This window comes from Centroberyx gerrardi, chromosome 8, assembly GCF_048128805.1.
Source record: "Centroberyx gerrardi isolate f3 chromosome 8, fCenGer3.hap1.cur.20231027, whole genome shotgun sequence".
Classification (NCBI taxonomy): domain Eukaryota; kingdom Metazoa; phylum Chordata; class Actinopteri; order Beryciformes; family Berycidae; genus Centroberyx; species Centroberyx gerrardi.
In genome coordinates, this window is record NC_136004.1 from 11,920,401 (window position 1) to 11,936,111 (window position 15,711).

Consider the following 15,711-nt stretch of genomic DNA (forward strand, 5'->3'; position numbering starts at 1 on the left):
TTTCCATCCACAGCTGGAAATAATAGAGATTCCCATACAGGCACAAGCTCAGTGGCACCGCCTTTTAGTGTTTTATGTGCAGGAAAAGAGGAGGCCATTTCCATAGGCATCTCGATAAACCGACCTGTGTGACACACAAACAGTAATACCTTGGTCTATTCAATATGTTAGGTCTTAGATATTGTGTCTATCACATTCACCTCAGACACAAAAGAGAGTCCAGTGAGCTTCCCATGAGATCCAGATGGCTCAGTTAGTGAAGTAGCGTATTCACCTGTCACCTTGCAAGGTACTATAGGTATAGGTGTACTCATGGACAAGTGCAAATGCATACACACACACATACTTAGGCCCACACACACACACACACACACACACAAACACTCGAGAGCCTCTGCGAAGAATCAGTGTTTCCATGCTCTGCTCCAATATCAGGCCCCATTTACCCACCCAGTATAGGAAAAAAGCTTGCAGCAAAGAGAAGAGAAGCAGGTTTACCTAGTGCTAATGCTTTCCACTTTAACTCCACAGTGTCATACTATCACATTTTGCTACAAAGTGTCGTTGTGGATCAACTGTATGTACTTACTGTAGTCCCTGTGTGTCCGTTCCAAGCTCTGCTGAGTTCCTGATAAGTGACAGCTCTATCAGTCTGTTCCCACTCCCATATTTCCTTGTCCTGAGAAATCCCCTGAGCCCACAGCGGCCTGCTGGATTCTGCCACTCTGAGTCCAGAAGCTGCTCTCAGCTCTGCCATCCAAGATAAATATTTAACAGCTTGGCTGTGAGATCACCAACCAAAGGTCACATCCCTCTCTCTCTTTCCCTCCCACCGTCTCATCGAGTCCGTCTCCACCTCAGACCTTGGAGACAACTCATGTCGACCAGCAGCACCTCATTGACGCCTTGGATTACTGTCAGTGGACTCACCAGTCATAATGAACAGCAAACAATTCAATACTGTAGGAAGGAATGATATTTAGTCCATGTTACACACTTTCAGCAACTTTACTGACGCTCGTGGAGACGTGTGAGCCATGATTAATAGTAGTATGTTTCATTAGGCCACTAATGATCTATTTGTAGTGATTATGAATGGATCATTGCTTGTTCATTGCAATGTTTAGTGATTTCTGCCATGTGCTAGTATTGTGTGTGTTTTCAAGATGATCAATCATTCTTTGCAACAAACTTGAAATCATCATTCCTAACATCTAGTGAACAAAAAAAAAATATTTTCTTTCACTTGTATAGGCTTTGCTGAGGAATGACTATTCACATTATCAGCAATACAACACTGCCTCTTAGTGGTTCTAATGAGAATTGCATGGAATTTATATTTTACAACATGACTACAGATAGATGTAGCCAGAATCTTTATTCCAAAATCAAAGTCATGAACCAGCCTGCAGCTACCATCAATGTATTTAAATCATTTTAATAAACAGTGCTTTATCTGCAAAGCTATAATAATGAAATATGGTAATAAATACAGAATGACTACAGCCATCTTGATTGATCAGAATAGTGGCTTTCCTTGACAGGCTGTGACAAATCTTGTTCAGATTTCAAACCATATTTTGTTGTTGATGTTGTTGTTGTTGTTGTTTCAATCCTTAACCTCTACCCATGGCACAATAGATTCATGAATTTTATGACACTGATACATAAATACAAAAATACATAAATATTACTCTATAATTATACATGGCAACATATCTTTTTCTTTTCTTTTTTTACATTTTAAACAGGGACAGTGCACATTGATTGACCCGAGGGTAAATGTGCCAACTGGCTAATTTTCAACTGTAGTCCCTGTGGCCAGGTATTATTAGCCAAAGATTACAGATTAAATCACTTATGATTATTATTATCACTTAAAAACATGCTAATAATAATTACAATAAACTTCATTTGCATAGCCCTTTTTTAAAACAGAGTTTACAATGTGCTTTAACAATCAAATAAAAACAAACACTCACAAAATGAAAACAAGATTAAAAAAAAAAAAGATCAGCATAAAGGGTAGGAATAAATCAATTGTAAAAACAATAGGAAACAAGACATCACATTAAAGCAAGCCTATAAAAATAGGTTCTAAGAAGTGATTTAAAATATGATATAAGGGTTATTTTAGCCGTAGCTCCTCCTGCCTGAGGATCTGAGGCTGACCACATGGCTTATAGGGTGTTAGAAGGTCTGTGATATAGCTTGGAGCCAGACCTAGTTATTCATGCTTTTATCTCCAGTATGCACCACACTGAAAATCACCAATTACATTACATTGTACGTGATTTGTGACTGTTATAAATGGCAATTATAGATCATAGATTGTCTTTTTTATGCTGTTACTGAATAGCTATTGAATAGCTATCCTAATCTTTTGAATAATCAGAAAATTCTTCAGTTGGAGATCATGTGCAATCAGCATCGCCTCAACACCTAAATGCATCTCACAAATGCTGTACAACATTCACATATTAACTAGGATTTACACATTTCCTCAGCTTTTCTCACAGTGCTTTCTTTCTCAGAGTCACTCATCAGCTTGTGTCCACTGTTGTCAGATGTCCTGCCGAGTCCTGCCGACACATAGGACAGGTGCCAAACTCCTGGATGACTCTGCAGGCGCAGGGGCTGCATAAACACTGGTGGCCACAAGGCAGACTGATGCTGGCCTTCTCTCCCATACACACCACACAGTCCTTTACAGTCTCTGAGTCTGTAATCAGAATAGAGGGTAAACATTACATGACCTGCATCAGAACTAGGCAACTATGTGCCATGAAGAGCCAAGAGCAAGTTTGAGGTTTTCATTCCAACCAAAGACAACACCAGCTGATTTCACTGATTAGTTCCTCTTTTGTGTGTTAATGTGTGAGATCTCCTGAGTCTTTGGTTGGAATGAAAATCTGCAGATTCTCGGCACACAATTGCGCATCCCTGACCTATATTGTAGCCACTGAGTTGGTAGCAAATTTAACTGACATTAATAGTGTATTATCAAATAGCTTGTTGACATCAGACTTTCATGTGCTATACATTTCTTGCAGCTACAATTCAAGTGACTGTGATGACTAACAGTTGTTGAAGGTTTCTGGCAATGTTTAGCTACAACTGTATATTAATCCTGACAATGGTTTTAGGTCAGCCAAGCAAAAGAAGGTGAACTAGTTGAACTACTGATCTGTAACAGCTACTCCATGTTTTAATGACTGAGCCTTACCTGGTGGAAGCTCCATCATTAGATAGAACATGTGATTGTCATTGTTGTCACTGAGGCTTCCTGAGCGAGAGTACACGTTGGGAATATGGTTCAAATTGCAGTGGCTGTCGACGTCAGGAGAGGGAAACTGTTCAGGTGCAGGACAGGACTTTCTCATGCCTGACAGATGCCTTTTCTCAGAGCCTGCACCAAAGAATAACATAAAAATTGTTTACTTTTATTTTGCATGGAACCCAAGATGTCAAGCAAGTTTGATCATGTTTAGAATTGTTCCCAATTCAATAAGAACAAGAAGAACAGGCTGCACTGCATAGTCAGTGTTGCCTGTAAACTTACCCAGTAGGACAATGGAGCATGTCTGTCCATAGACATCTATCATGGCCCATAGCGGTTGGCTGAGGTCTACCCCAGACTGCAGTTTGTACTTCCTGCCCTCGTCCATCCTGCAGTAATATATGTTGCCACTAAAGGAAACCCAGAACTCCAGCTCTGACCCTGCATAGCAGTGGGTCTCAGGTATGGGGGCAGCCCAGTGCCCAGGGGTTTCGGTGAGGTGGGGAATGGCCATGATGGGCAGAGGCAGAGTTCTGGCTGTGGGTGGGACGTTGGTGACGCCCAGGCGCAGCGCTCCTCGCCACTTTGGCAAACATTTTTCCACTCTCAGACGAAGCCTCTCCCTTACCTTCACTGGGCGGCTGCTGAACACCAGGCCGTTCTTGAACGTGTCTCCTGTCCTCTCTGCTCGTCGCCCCCCCTGGCTCAGGCTGATCAGTTCTCCCACAGCCTGATCATGGAGGGTTAAAGGACCCAGGCAAGACAGCCCACACCTGTGTGACCTCTCTAACCCTACAGTAGACAAGAGAACACAAAGAAATGGTTAAATAACTGGAATGCATAGTTCTCATTGTGAAAGACATGAGGGTTAAAGGGAAAATTACAAATGTTTGCATAGAATTAACTGTTTTTTGTCCAATCAGGTAGATGACATCAGCAAAACAATCCACATGTAGCCACTAGGGAATCAAAACAACAAGCCAGTAAATATTATATCTGTTCCATTAATGCAATGGATTATTGCCAGGTCGATTATTGCCAATGGATTGCCAGGTCGCCATTGTAAATAAGAATTTGTTCTTAATGACTTGCCTGGTTAAATAAATGTTAAATAAAAATAAAAATAAATTATTGATGCAGAACTTGAAACAATAAATTGTGCTGCAATAGAATGATCGAGTCATTTGTGTTTGAGTCTGAGTCCAAGTCCCAGCCACAGGGGTTCGAGTCCAAGTCCAAGTCTCCAAGTGTTATATTAGCAAAAAAAAAACATCTGACAATTCTCAGGATTTATAAACAATGATGAAGACATATCCAAAATAGAATTATTCTAGTTTTATTTTAAATAAATCATCCTTACGGAACCAACAAGGTGACACAACAGCTAGTAGAGTTTCTCTAATGCATGAACATAGGTCAAAATTTAAATACTCTCTATTGTGTTAAGTTTCCTTTTGGCTGGTGTGTGCCAATTTATGAACTTTAACTTAAAAATGTTTCCCTATATTTTGATATACAGAATACCATATTGATATATAAGGTACAGTTGTGTATTACATATTGCATATTTACCCTTGTGATATCTTCATATTCTGTATGCTCTCCTTGTCCTTGGGTCAAAAATGACCCGGTCTCACTGTCCCTCCTAGTATAAAGCCTCTTCATTTAATTTTTAACCCAAAATCTATTTTGCATGAAGAAACAACCTATCACATATCAACAACTTGGGGAAGAACTGTGTTTTCCTACCTCACAGTCAAGGTATTCTGTATTTATTCAGTGTACACCATGGTACACTGTACAGTGCTGTACGGTTTTACTGTAAAATATACATCATAAGTAGACTAGTACTGAACCACCCCTGACTCTATTTCTTGTGAGAAAACCATTTTTATCACGAGAAAAAGAGTGCTTCATAGTTACTACAAATCATTTATACATTTTTTATAAAATTTTATTTAGTCTGTAATTGATTTAATAACTGTCGGGTCAAAAATGACCCAAAGACAATCTTTGTACCCTGATAGTGTACAGCTTATCTAAAAATATAAAAAAGATAAATGTTTCACTTTTTCTAATTGTAAGATCACTCCAGGAGAAGTCATCGAATTTCATGCAGAAAAAAATACATTTAGGAGGTTTTTCACTGCTGTTAAACTCTGAAATGGGTCATTTTTGACCCGAGGACAACACAAGGGTTAACACAAGGGTTAAGTACTCATGAGTTAACAACAAAACTGACAAAAACAGATTTCTTACCAGAGGTCCTGTGGACTTTCTCCTTCATCATCTTGAAGAGGCAGTCAGAAAATGTCTTAGTATCTTTAGAGAAGATGGGCATGCATCTGTATCTTCTGGTTGAATTGATTGCTGTTCTCGTGAAGTGGCAGTGATACCTGGAAACCTCTGCACATGTGCCTAAAAAAAATTAAAAACATATTAGGCAGCACATGGAAAGTAAAAGGGAAGGGCTGGAGGGAGGGGCTCCACTTTGGAAAAGTAAAGTAAACTTAGTGAAACAGGAAGAGTGGCTTGGTAATGCTAATGTTTACATTCCTGTCTAAATAAGTGACTTTCAGAATAGCTTTGACAGTAAATGTAAATCCACAATCTAATGTGGCATCCCCTCTCAGCAATGCACACATCGCACCAACAGAGGGAGCCAGATACCAGGACAGCATCCATTTCATAACTGCCTCCAGTTGGGATTCATCACTGATTGCAAGTACCTCCATAGATAGATGTTGGAGATATCCAACATCTATGCTCTGCTGGAGGTAATCACCAATCAAGCTGGTTAAAACAAAGGAGCACCTCAGTTGGGAGAGAGGAAGGACAGATGACGGCTGTACTATGCTTCTCTTCCCCACCAAGTAAGAGATTTGGTTTATGATGTGTGGACTAACCTGCTCTCTCTTTCTGTCTGTGTCTCTCCAGGAGGAGAAAGGAACTTGCCAAAATTTAACTGCCCTGGTCCGAGAAGATACCATAGTTGTCTTTTGCTCCCAAACTCCCTTTGCCTTCCCTTTAATAAACTGACTGTTTTTCATTGAACACTGAAGAACTGCCTTGTTGTCCTTCAATCTCCTACTGTGGTCTGCCTCTCAATGATCAGGGTGCTACATATGGTGGAGAATGCGGGCACTCTGATCACTACATACACCCAGGAGAAGGCAAGAGAATGAGTCCCCCACTACGTTGTCACCAAATTGTACCGTGAAAACGATAAAAGCTTACCTGGAGATGTTCGCGAGGATGGCCACCAGAGAGAAATGGCCAGCAGTGGAGTGAGGAGAAGCACAGAAGACATGTCAGGATGTACCGACAGCTGAAGCAATTACGGCACACTAAAGGCAGCAATACTACCCCGCTATGGTATTAGTCTTCCGCATGAGGTCCGTTCCCACATGGAGGAAGCCCAGGCTGCGCAGGCACATGTGTACAACAGGGCAGCGTATATCTGAGTTCAGGGGAGAAGGTACTGGTTCTGGTCCCAACTAGCGAGTGTTCCTGACATGCTAGCATGGCTCATGAAGTGATGTTGAAGACCGGGCCTGTCAACTATCGGGTGAGATAGCGCAACCGGTAAAAAGGCCAAGTGCACAAAGTCAATTTGCTAAAGAAATGGGTGGATAGGACCCACAGTTGCTTTGCCTACTGAGCTTTCTCCCCAGGACAACGGTCCCAATGGCAGAGCAACTCGGACCCCAGCAGCAGAAGGACCTAAAGGACTTGACATCTCAGTGCCAAGATGTTTTTTCAGACATCCTGGGGGGAACGAGTCATAGCCCACAAAATCATTACAGAACCTGGGAAGTTTGTGCGCCAACGCCCCTACCAGATACCCGAAGCACGCTGGGTGGCAATTCGCAAGGAGGTCCAGAAGATGCTGCAATTGGGCAGCATTGAGGAATCCCATAGCACCTGGTCAAGCCCCATTATGATGGTGCCAAACCCGCAGGACCTCAGGACCCCGACAGGACTTGTCTGACAACTCTATCACACCCTCTGTCTGACTGTCCTTTTGATGGTATCATCAGAGTGGAATAAATATTCAAAGCAGAAGATACAGTGTGTGTAAAGATAAGAATCAACATTCAAACTGTTTAGTTGAATATGTCCGTTAGGATACATATCTCAAAGTGATCAAACCACAGAGCCGACAACAGTCCAAGAAGGATGAAGAACATTCTCAAGTTCCTCTGTTGCTCTCGCATACTTGCCTCAATGAACCTAAGATTACCAGTTTGCCCGCAGCTCTTCCCAATGAAAACAGTGTAAAACCTGAAATCTAATGAGCTGACAGGCTGTTTTTGGCTTTGGTGTAGTGTCTTATTCAGCAGGTAGATAAAGTCCACTCCACGTTGCAGGTGAGTGGTCCAGTCAGCCGCAGTCAAACACAATCAGCTCACTTTTTAAGATGCAGTTTAATCTCCCAGAGAACCTAGCAATAAACTAGACGGTTCAGTGGCTAAAGTTTAACAAAGACGAGTCAATGGTCTATTTATATTTTTTTGTAATTTGTGTCTTTGTGACACACATTCATTATTCAATGTCTTAGATCTTGTATCACATTCATCTCAGACACAAAAGAGGGTCCAGTGAGCTTCCCATGAGATCATCCAGATGGCTCAGTTAGTGAAGTTAGCATATTTACCTGTCACCTTGCAAGGTAGTATAAGTATAGGTGTACTTGTGGACAAGTGCAAATGTATACACACACATACTTAGGCTCACACACACACAGAGACTTGAGGGCCTCAGAAAAGAATCAGGGTCATACTATCACATTTTGCTGCAAAGTGTCGTTACTTACTGTAGTCCCTGTGTGTCCGTTCCAAGCTCTGCTGAGTTCCTGATAAGTGACAGCTCTATCAGTCTGTTCCCACTCCCATATTTCCTTGTCCTGAGAAATCCCCTGAGCCCACAGCGGCCTGCTGGATTCCACCACTCTGAGTCCAGAAGCTGCTCTCAGCTCTGCCATCCAAGATAAATATTTAACAGCTTGGCTGTGAGATCACCAACCAAAGGTCACATCCCTCTCTCTCTTTCCCTCCCACCGTCTCATCGAGTCCGTCTCCACCTCAGACCTTGGAGACAACTCATGTCGACCAGCAGCACCTCATTGACGCCTTGGATTACTGTCAGTGGACTCACCAGTCACAATGAACAGCAAACAATTCAATACTGTAGGAAGGAATGATATTTAGTCCATGTTACACACTTTCAGCAACTTTACTGACGCTCGTGGAGACGTGTGAGCCATGATTAATAGTAGTATGTTTCATTAGGCCACTAATGATCTATTTGTAGTGATTGTGAATGGATCATTGCTTCTATGAGTGTTGCAATGTTCTGCCAAGTGCTAGTATTGTGTGTGTTTTCAAGATGATAATTATTATCAACCCTGAAATTACCATTCCTAACATCTAGTGAACAAAATGCACTCAACAAAAAAATCATTTTCTTTCACTTGAATAGGCTTTGTTGAGGAATGAACACTGCCTCTTAGTGGTTCTAATGAGAATTGCATGGAATTTATATTTTACAACATGACTACAGATAGATGTCGCCAGAATCTTTATTCCAAAATCAAAGTCATGAACCAGCCTGCATCCACCATCAATGTATTTAAAACATTTGAGACACATGAAATATGGTAATAAATACAGAATGACTACAGCCATTGTGATCGAATCAGTCACAATGGCACTCACTGTTATTCAACAGAATAGTGGTTATCATTGACAGTCTATGACAAATCTTGCTAAATTAGATTTCAAACCAAGTTTTGTTGTTTTTGTTGTTTTCTAACCCTAACCTTATCCAAACTGGCACAATAGATTCATGAAGTTTATCACATACACATTATAAACACATAAATAAAAAAATACATAAATATTACTATATACATGACACCATATACAGCTTAAACAGGAAATAAAAAATAAAAAAGTGCCTAAAGCTCTTAAAACAGAGTTTACAAAGTCCTTTAGGGAGCTAAAATGTCTGTGATATAGCTTGGAGCCAGACCTAATCATTCATGTTTTTATCTCCAAAGTATGTGCTACATTGAAAATCACCAATTACATTACATTGCACTTGATTTTTTACTGTTATAAAAATATGGCAATTACAGATCACATTTTCTTTTTTATGCTGTTATTGAATAGATGCTTGATTCTATCCTTGTTTAATTAAAGTGCATGTGCAGTTTCTATATCTTTTGAGCAATAATATGATACAATTCCATACAATCTTTTGCATAGTCAGAAAATTCTTCAGTTGGAGATCATGTGCAATCAGCATCGCCTCAACACCTAAATGCATCTCACAAATGCTGTACAACATTCACATATTAACAAGGATTTACACATTTCCTCAGCTTTTCTCACAGTGCTTTCTTTCTCAGAGTCACTCATCAGCTTGTGTCCACTGTTGTCAGATGTCCTGTCGACACAGCGGACAGGTGCCAAACTCCTGGATGACTCTGCAGGCGCAGGGGCTGCATAAACACTGGTGGCCACAAGGCAGACTGATGCTGGCCTTCTCTCCCATACACACCACACAGTCCTTTACAGTCTCTGAGTCTGTAATCAGAATAGAGGGTAAACATTACATGACCTACATCAGAACTAGGCAACTATGTGCCATGAAGAGCCAAGAGCAAGTTTGAGGTTTTCATTCCAACCAAAGACAACACCAGCTGATTTCACTGATTAGTTCCTCTTTTGTGTGTTAATGTGTGAGATCTCCTGAGTCTTTGGTTGGAATGAAAATCTGCAGATTCTCGGCACACAATTGTGCATCCCTGACCTATATTGTAGCCACTGAGTTGGTAGCAAATTTAACTGACATTAATAGTGTATTATCAAATAGCTTGTTGACATCAGACTTTCATGTGCTATACATTTCTTGCAGCTACAATTCAAATGACTGTGATGACTAACAGTTGTTGAAGGTTTCTGGCAATGTTTAGCTACAACTGTATATTAATCCTGACAATGGTTTTAGGTCAGCCAAGCAAAAGAAGGTGAACTAGTTGAACTACTGATCTGTAACAGCTATTCCATGTTTTAATGACTGCGCCTTACCTGGTGGAAGCTCCATCGTTAGATAGAACATGTGATTGTCATTGTTGTCACTGAGGCTTCCTGAGCGAGAGTACACGTTGGGAATATGGTTCAAATTGCAGTGGCTGTCGACGTCAGGAGAGGGAAACTGTTCAGGTGCAGGACAGGACTTTCTCATGCCTGACAGATGCCTTTTCTCAGAGCCTGCACCAAAGAATAACATAAAAATTGTTTACTTTTATTTTGCATGGAACCCAAGATGTCAAGCAAGTTTGATCATGTTTAGAATCGGTTCCAATTCAATAAGAACAAGAAGAACAGGCTGCACTGCATAGTCAGTGTTGCCTGTAAACTTACCCAGTAGGAGAAGGGAGCATGTCTGTCCATAGACATCTATCATGGCCCATAGCGGTTGGCTGAGGTCTACCCCAGACTGCAGTTTGTACTTCCTGCCCTCGTCCATCCTGCAGTAATATATGTTGCCGCCATTAGAAACCCAGAACTCCAGCTCTGACCCTGCATAGCAGTGGGTCTCAGGTACGGCGGCAGCCCAGTGCCCAGGGCTTTCGGTGAGGTCGGGAATGGCCATGATGGGCAGAGGCAGAGTTCTGGCTGTGGGTGGGATGTTGGTGAAGCCCAGGCGCAGCGCTCCATGCCACTTTGGCAAACATTTCTCCACTCTCAGACGAAGCCTCTCCCTTGCCTTCACTGGGCGGCTGCTGAACACCAGGCCGTTCTTGAACGTGTCTCCTGTCCTCTCTGCTCGTCGCCCCCCCTGGCTCAGGCTGATCAGTTCTCCCACAGCCTGATCATGGAGGGTTAAAGGACCCAGGCAAGACAGCCCACACCTGTGTGACATCTCTAAACCTACAGTAGACAAGAGAACACAAAAAAATGGTTAAATAACTGGCAGGCATCTTGTTGTGAAAGAGATGAAGATTAAAGGCAAAAATAGACAACGGATGTTTGCATAGCATGAATTCTTTTTCGGTCCAATCAGGTAGATGACATCAGCAAAACAATCCACATGTAGCCACAGAGAATCAAAACAACAAGCCAGTAAATATTATGTCTGTTGCATTAATGCAATGGATTTTTGATGTAGACCTTGAAACAATAAATTGTGTTGCAATATATTTTTGGATTATGAGAATATGTGAATATACTGGAGATAATTTAAATTGATGTATTTATTGCACTTGTGCAGTTATATTTTTTACATATTAGTTTACAAGTATCATTCACTTTCAATGTCCTTTAATCTAGTGTGTGTGGCCAGATCTCCAATCGGCAGTGATTTACGGTAAGAGGCTGGTCCAATTATCAATAGAAATTGAAAGCTACAAATGTAAAGATAAAGAAGCTAAAAGAAGATAAGATAAAGAAAAAGAAGGTAAAAATGTGAATGACTGATAGACTACTATAAAAACAATTTATTTGCCTAGTACCATAACACCCACACTTCTTGAACAAGGTCAAACTATTCATATATTGCCTTTGGATTTTCTTTGAACCCGGATACTTTGTCAATCATTTGCTTTGCTCTAACAATAAAACTGATTGTGAAGCAGTAACACAATTGCCTTTGCTAGCTATTACAACTATTACAACAGTTGGAACAGTAGCCAGCAATAACAAAAGTGATTTCAATCAGCAGGTTGCACTTTCACATTTGAAGAACCTATTGAATATGCAGCAAATGATTTGTGCAAATATTTACAAATGTGAATACTGTATTCAATCATAGCATTCATAGAGTTGCTAGAAGAAAAGAGTTTTGTTGATTGATGAACTGACATTATAACACAATAGCACTCGACACACCTGCTGTTGCTTTACACCTCTGTAGCAATACCATTTACGAGTTATTCTGTAAAGCCACTTCGTCATCAGTGAGATACATTTCCAGCAAACGTCCTAACCAGATAACCAAGTGTGTGACTTCCAGTCCTTTCTTATCTGCTTTATGTTACACTTCATAATATAGGTCATAACACTCACACATTTCCCCCAAATTTATTTGAAGCTCTGATGCCTCACTTGTTAATCATCTGCTTTACACATGATTAAATGATGTCAAGTGATATATAGGCGTGGGCTCACATCCCCCCTTGCTTCTGAGTTGCACTGAAAGATTCAGAATTATTTAATCAGAATTTGAAAAAAAAAAAAAAATTCCTTACCGTTAGGAAAATAGCTATTAAGGAATAGCTTTTAAGAAAAGGATAAGTATGTAAATAAGGATTTTTTCCATGATATACAATTCCTATATTTAAAAAAACCCTTAACTAGTTAATCTAAATGAAGGGAAAAGTAGATGTCAGGAGTTATTCTGGTGTTGCTAAATCTCTCCCTATCATCGTATTGCATTATTGAATATAGCTTAATTGTACCATTGCCTTAAAATGATCTCAGTTTTGTTGCTTGAGATCACTCAATAATTTTTGTTAAAATTAGTATTTCTATTTAATTATGCCTGCTATATTTGTAATCAAAACCAAGTCAAGTCAGTTTTTATTGTCCCAGATATTCTGTTCTATTCTAAATATTCTATTTCATTTATGGCTATCTAAATGGAAAATTGTGATATACAGAGCCTCATTGATATATAAGGTACTGCTGTACTTAATATTGCATATTAAGTATTCTGTCAAGAGTCAACAATAAAACCAAACAAAAACAGATTTCTTACCAGAGGTCCTGTGGACTTTCTCCTTCAGCATCTTGAAGAGTCCAGTCAGAAAATGTCTTAGTGTCTTCAGAGAAGATGTGCGTACATCTGTATCTTCTGGGTGAATGGATTGCTGTTCTCGTGAAGTGGGAGTGATATCTGGCTTTAAAACCTCTGAACATGTGCCTAAAAAACTTCAAAACACAACATTAGGCAGCACATGGAAAGTGAAAGGGGAGGGCTGGAGGGAGGGACTCCACTTTGGAAAAGTACCTAAACTTAGTTAGGCAGGAGGAGTGGCTTGGTAACACTTACTAATGCATGTTCCTGTCAATCTTACATTCCTGTTATATAAGGTCACTTGTAATATTGATGACTTACAGGAAAGCACTGACTGTAAATGTAAAACCACCATCTAAGCTCATACCTTTAGGTAAATAATCCCACTTTGTGTAATGTTTGCTCACATGTGATGTTTACATCCTCAGAGTGGTATCACTTTCGTTCTTTGTCATTGTGATTCTTGTGACCTTGTATTTTATACCAAACAAGATGCGGATTGTTGAAGTTCTGATAAGAAAAGACAAAGGTCAGACATCAACAATTAACATCAGCGATTTTACATGCTTTTTTTTTTATTTGCTGTGATGATGTACTTTATAGCCGTTACAGGAAACTGGGGGCAAGGATCGAATTTGCAGGGGTTGCTACAGTTGGTCAAGTAAAAAGGGAAGTCGTTTCACAGGAAAGGGGGGCTTTCTGCCCTGAACCTAGCAGCAGCACAGGAGAGAAGACGCACAATTCACGAGTGTAACCTGCAAATCGATGGCCTATGTCATGTTTTTCACAATTTTACCATCACTGTAGTCAGTTTCTGTTTTCATGTATCACATTTTATTTGCAGGAATAGACATTGAAGGAATTGAATCATTCTTTCTGTCTTCATGTAATCTTTCTCAAGGAACGGGATGCATCATTTTCTATTTAGGTTATATGCTTTGGCATCATCATGTAGGAAGGACATGTTACAGTAAATAAGATGGGATGGATCCTTTGTTTGGTGAGCTTTCCTTGCCACTGCTGTGATGCTCGTTGACCAACAATAAATTGCTATTGCTATTGTTCTTTTCCCTCTCAGTTGAAGTGAATCTAACGATCTGATGTACTGACCCAGATCTCGCCACTTCTTTCTAATGGGGGGAAACTTTAATAGGCTACTAGATAATATTACACAGCATAATACCTGGAAATACCATGGTGTTCACCTGATTCAACACACCAAGGCATCATGGAAAATCCCATAAAGCAAAACTGATATCAAGCTTTCTGCACCTTTAGAAGATCATTATGTCAGATCTGCGTATCAGTTGGGGTTTAGCTGGTCAGCACAGACTGATTCAGTGGATTAGATAGAACTTGCAAAATGCATGCTTGATTAAAAGGGCCAAGTGACCATAAAAGCATTCATAGACTGCAAATTTAAGTTTAAAATTGTCTCATTTACTGCCTATGAATATTGGTTGATCAGACAGGGCACAGATTTTTACTGCCCTCTACAGGAGACTTAAATTACCATGTGGGCAGAAGGGAAGTATTACATTACAGGCCTGACCATGTGACAGGATGAGGACAATTGGAATTCCAAAATGACCTCATTACTGTTGGAAAATTACAAGCTTTTCTTTTACACTCAACAAATACCACGTGTCTTTTCCTGAGAAATGGCTCTCTCCTTTCAGCCTTCCACTCCAGGCACCGCAGGCTTCACCTTAAAGTAATATGTATAAGATCTAATAAAGCAATATGTGAAGTAACATGTTTTTATATGTATCTTATGACAAAAAAAATCAATTCAAGCTTAGACTACTAAGCATGAATTATTACTACTCTTTTCATGTGGAGACAAAGATTCAGGCCGGTCATACTCTCTATCCGTCCAGTTGTCTAAATATGTCTGTTTATAAAATAGAGAAGAAATAGAAACGAAAATAGAAAAGGCCCAGGCTCTAGCAAAAGTCACTAATTCATTCCCCCAATTGAAAGTCGCATAAGAGTTGCTATGGGGCATCATAAGGCACGCGATATATTGTTACATTATCTTTGGTAATATCGGGGAGTCAAGTGGAATAAAACTAAGTGAAAACGCAACATCTCTCTGTTTACATTTAGTGGTGGGCGATTTATTCATTCAGCCATTTATTGATCGATTTTTTTGTTTGTTTTGAAACTGCAGGTATTCGGCTGAAATGGCGACCTTAATTTCAGATGATGAAGTTGAAGAAGGTGTAGTCTGAAAATGAAGTCTGTCAAAGATGAAATCTGGGTAACAAATGTTTTACATCAGATCATTTGAGCACAGTATTGCCTGAGGCAGTTTAGTGCTATAAGATGGTAGGGATTTTCACAAATTCGATCTGTTATTGGATATTATACCTTCACACACATTACTTTCATTCTTTTCCAATTTAACAGGGTAAAGCATTTTGCTTAGATCTCAGACAGAAAAAAAATCCCATTTTGAAAATACTGTCACTCAAAGAGTATATAAAGTATATACAGTAGTGATTATACATTATGAATAGGTCTACAATATGACCGTGTTATGAAACTGAGTTACAGGGTGATTTCATCACTCATGTGACTGCAGTGCGCTACCTAAGGGGTTAGGGATGTGGAACGTGGGGAAC

General features: G+C 40.0%; 2 protein-coding genes across 2 annotated transcripts; both read right to left on the minus strand.

The window, feature by feature from the left end:
* Positions 1–2,510: 2,510 nt before the first annotated feature.
* On the minus strand, positions 2,511–5,650 carry LOC139931181 (E3 ubiquitin-protein ligase NEURL3-like). The gene is made up of 4 exons (XM_071924621.2): positions 5,540–5,650; positions 3,563–4,072; positions 3,227–3,409; positions 2,511–2,722 (listed from the first exon to the last, which is right to left on the minus strand). The coding sequence occupies exons 1-4, from the start codon at positions 5,619–5,621 to the stop codon at positions 2,544–2,546; spliced, it is 954 nt and encodes a 317-aa protein (XP_071780722.2). The 5' UTR covers positions 5,622–5,650; the 3' UTR covers positions 2,511–2,543.
* A 3,750-nt stretch (positions 5,651–9,400) lies between these two features.
* Positions 9,401–13,192, minus strand: LOC139931065 (E3 ubiquitin-protein ligase NEURL3-like). Its single transcript, XM_071924466.2, has 5 exons — positions 13,046–13,192; positions 10,711–11,220; positions 10,375–10,557; positions 9,630–9,870; positions 9,401–9,559 (listed from the first exon to the last, which is right to left on the minus strand). Exons 1-4 carry the CDS (start codon positions 13,074–13,076, stop codon positions 9,722–9,724), a joined length of 873 nt encoding a protein of 290 aa, XP_071780567.2. The 5' UTR covers positions 13,077–13,192; the 3' UTR covers positions 9,401–9,559; positions 9,630–9,721.
* Positions 13,193–15,711: the final 2,519 nt, after the last annotated feature.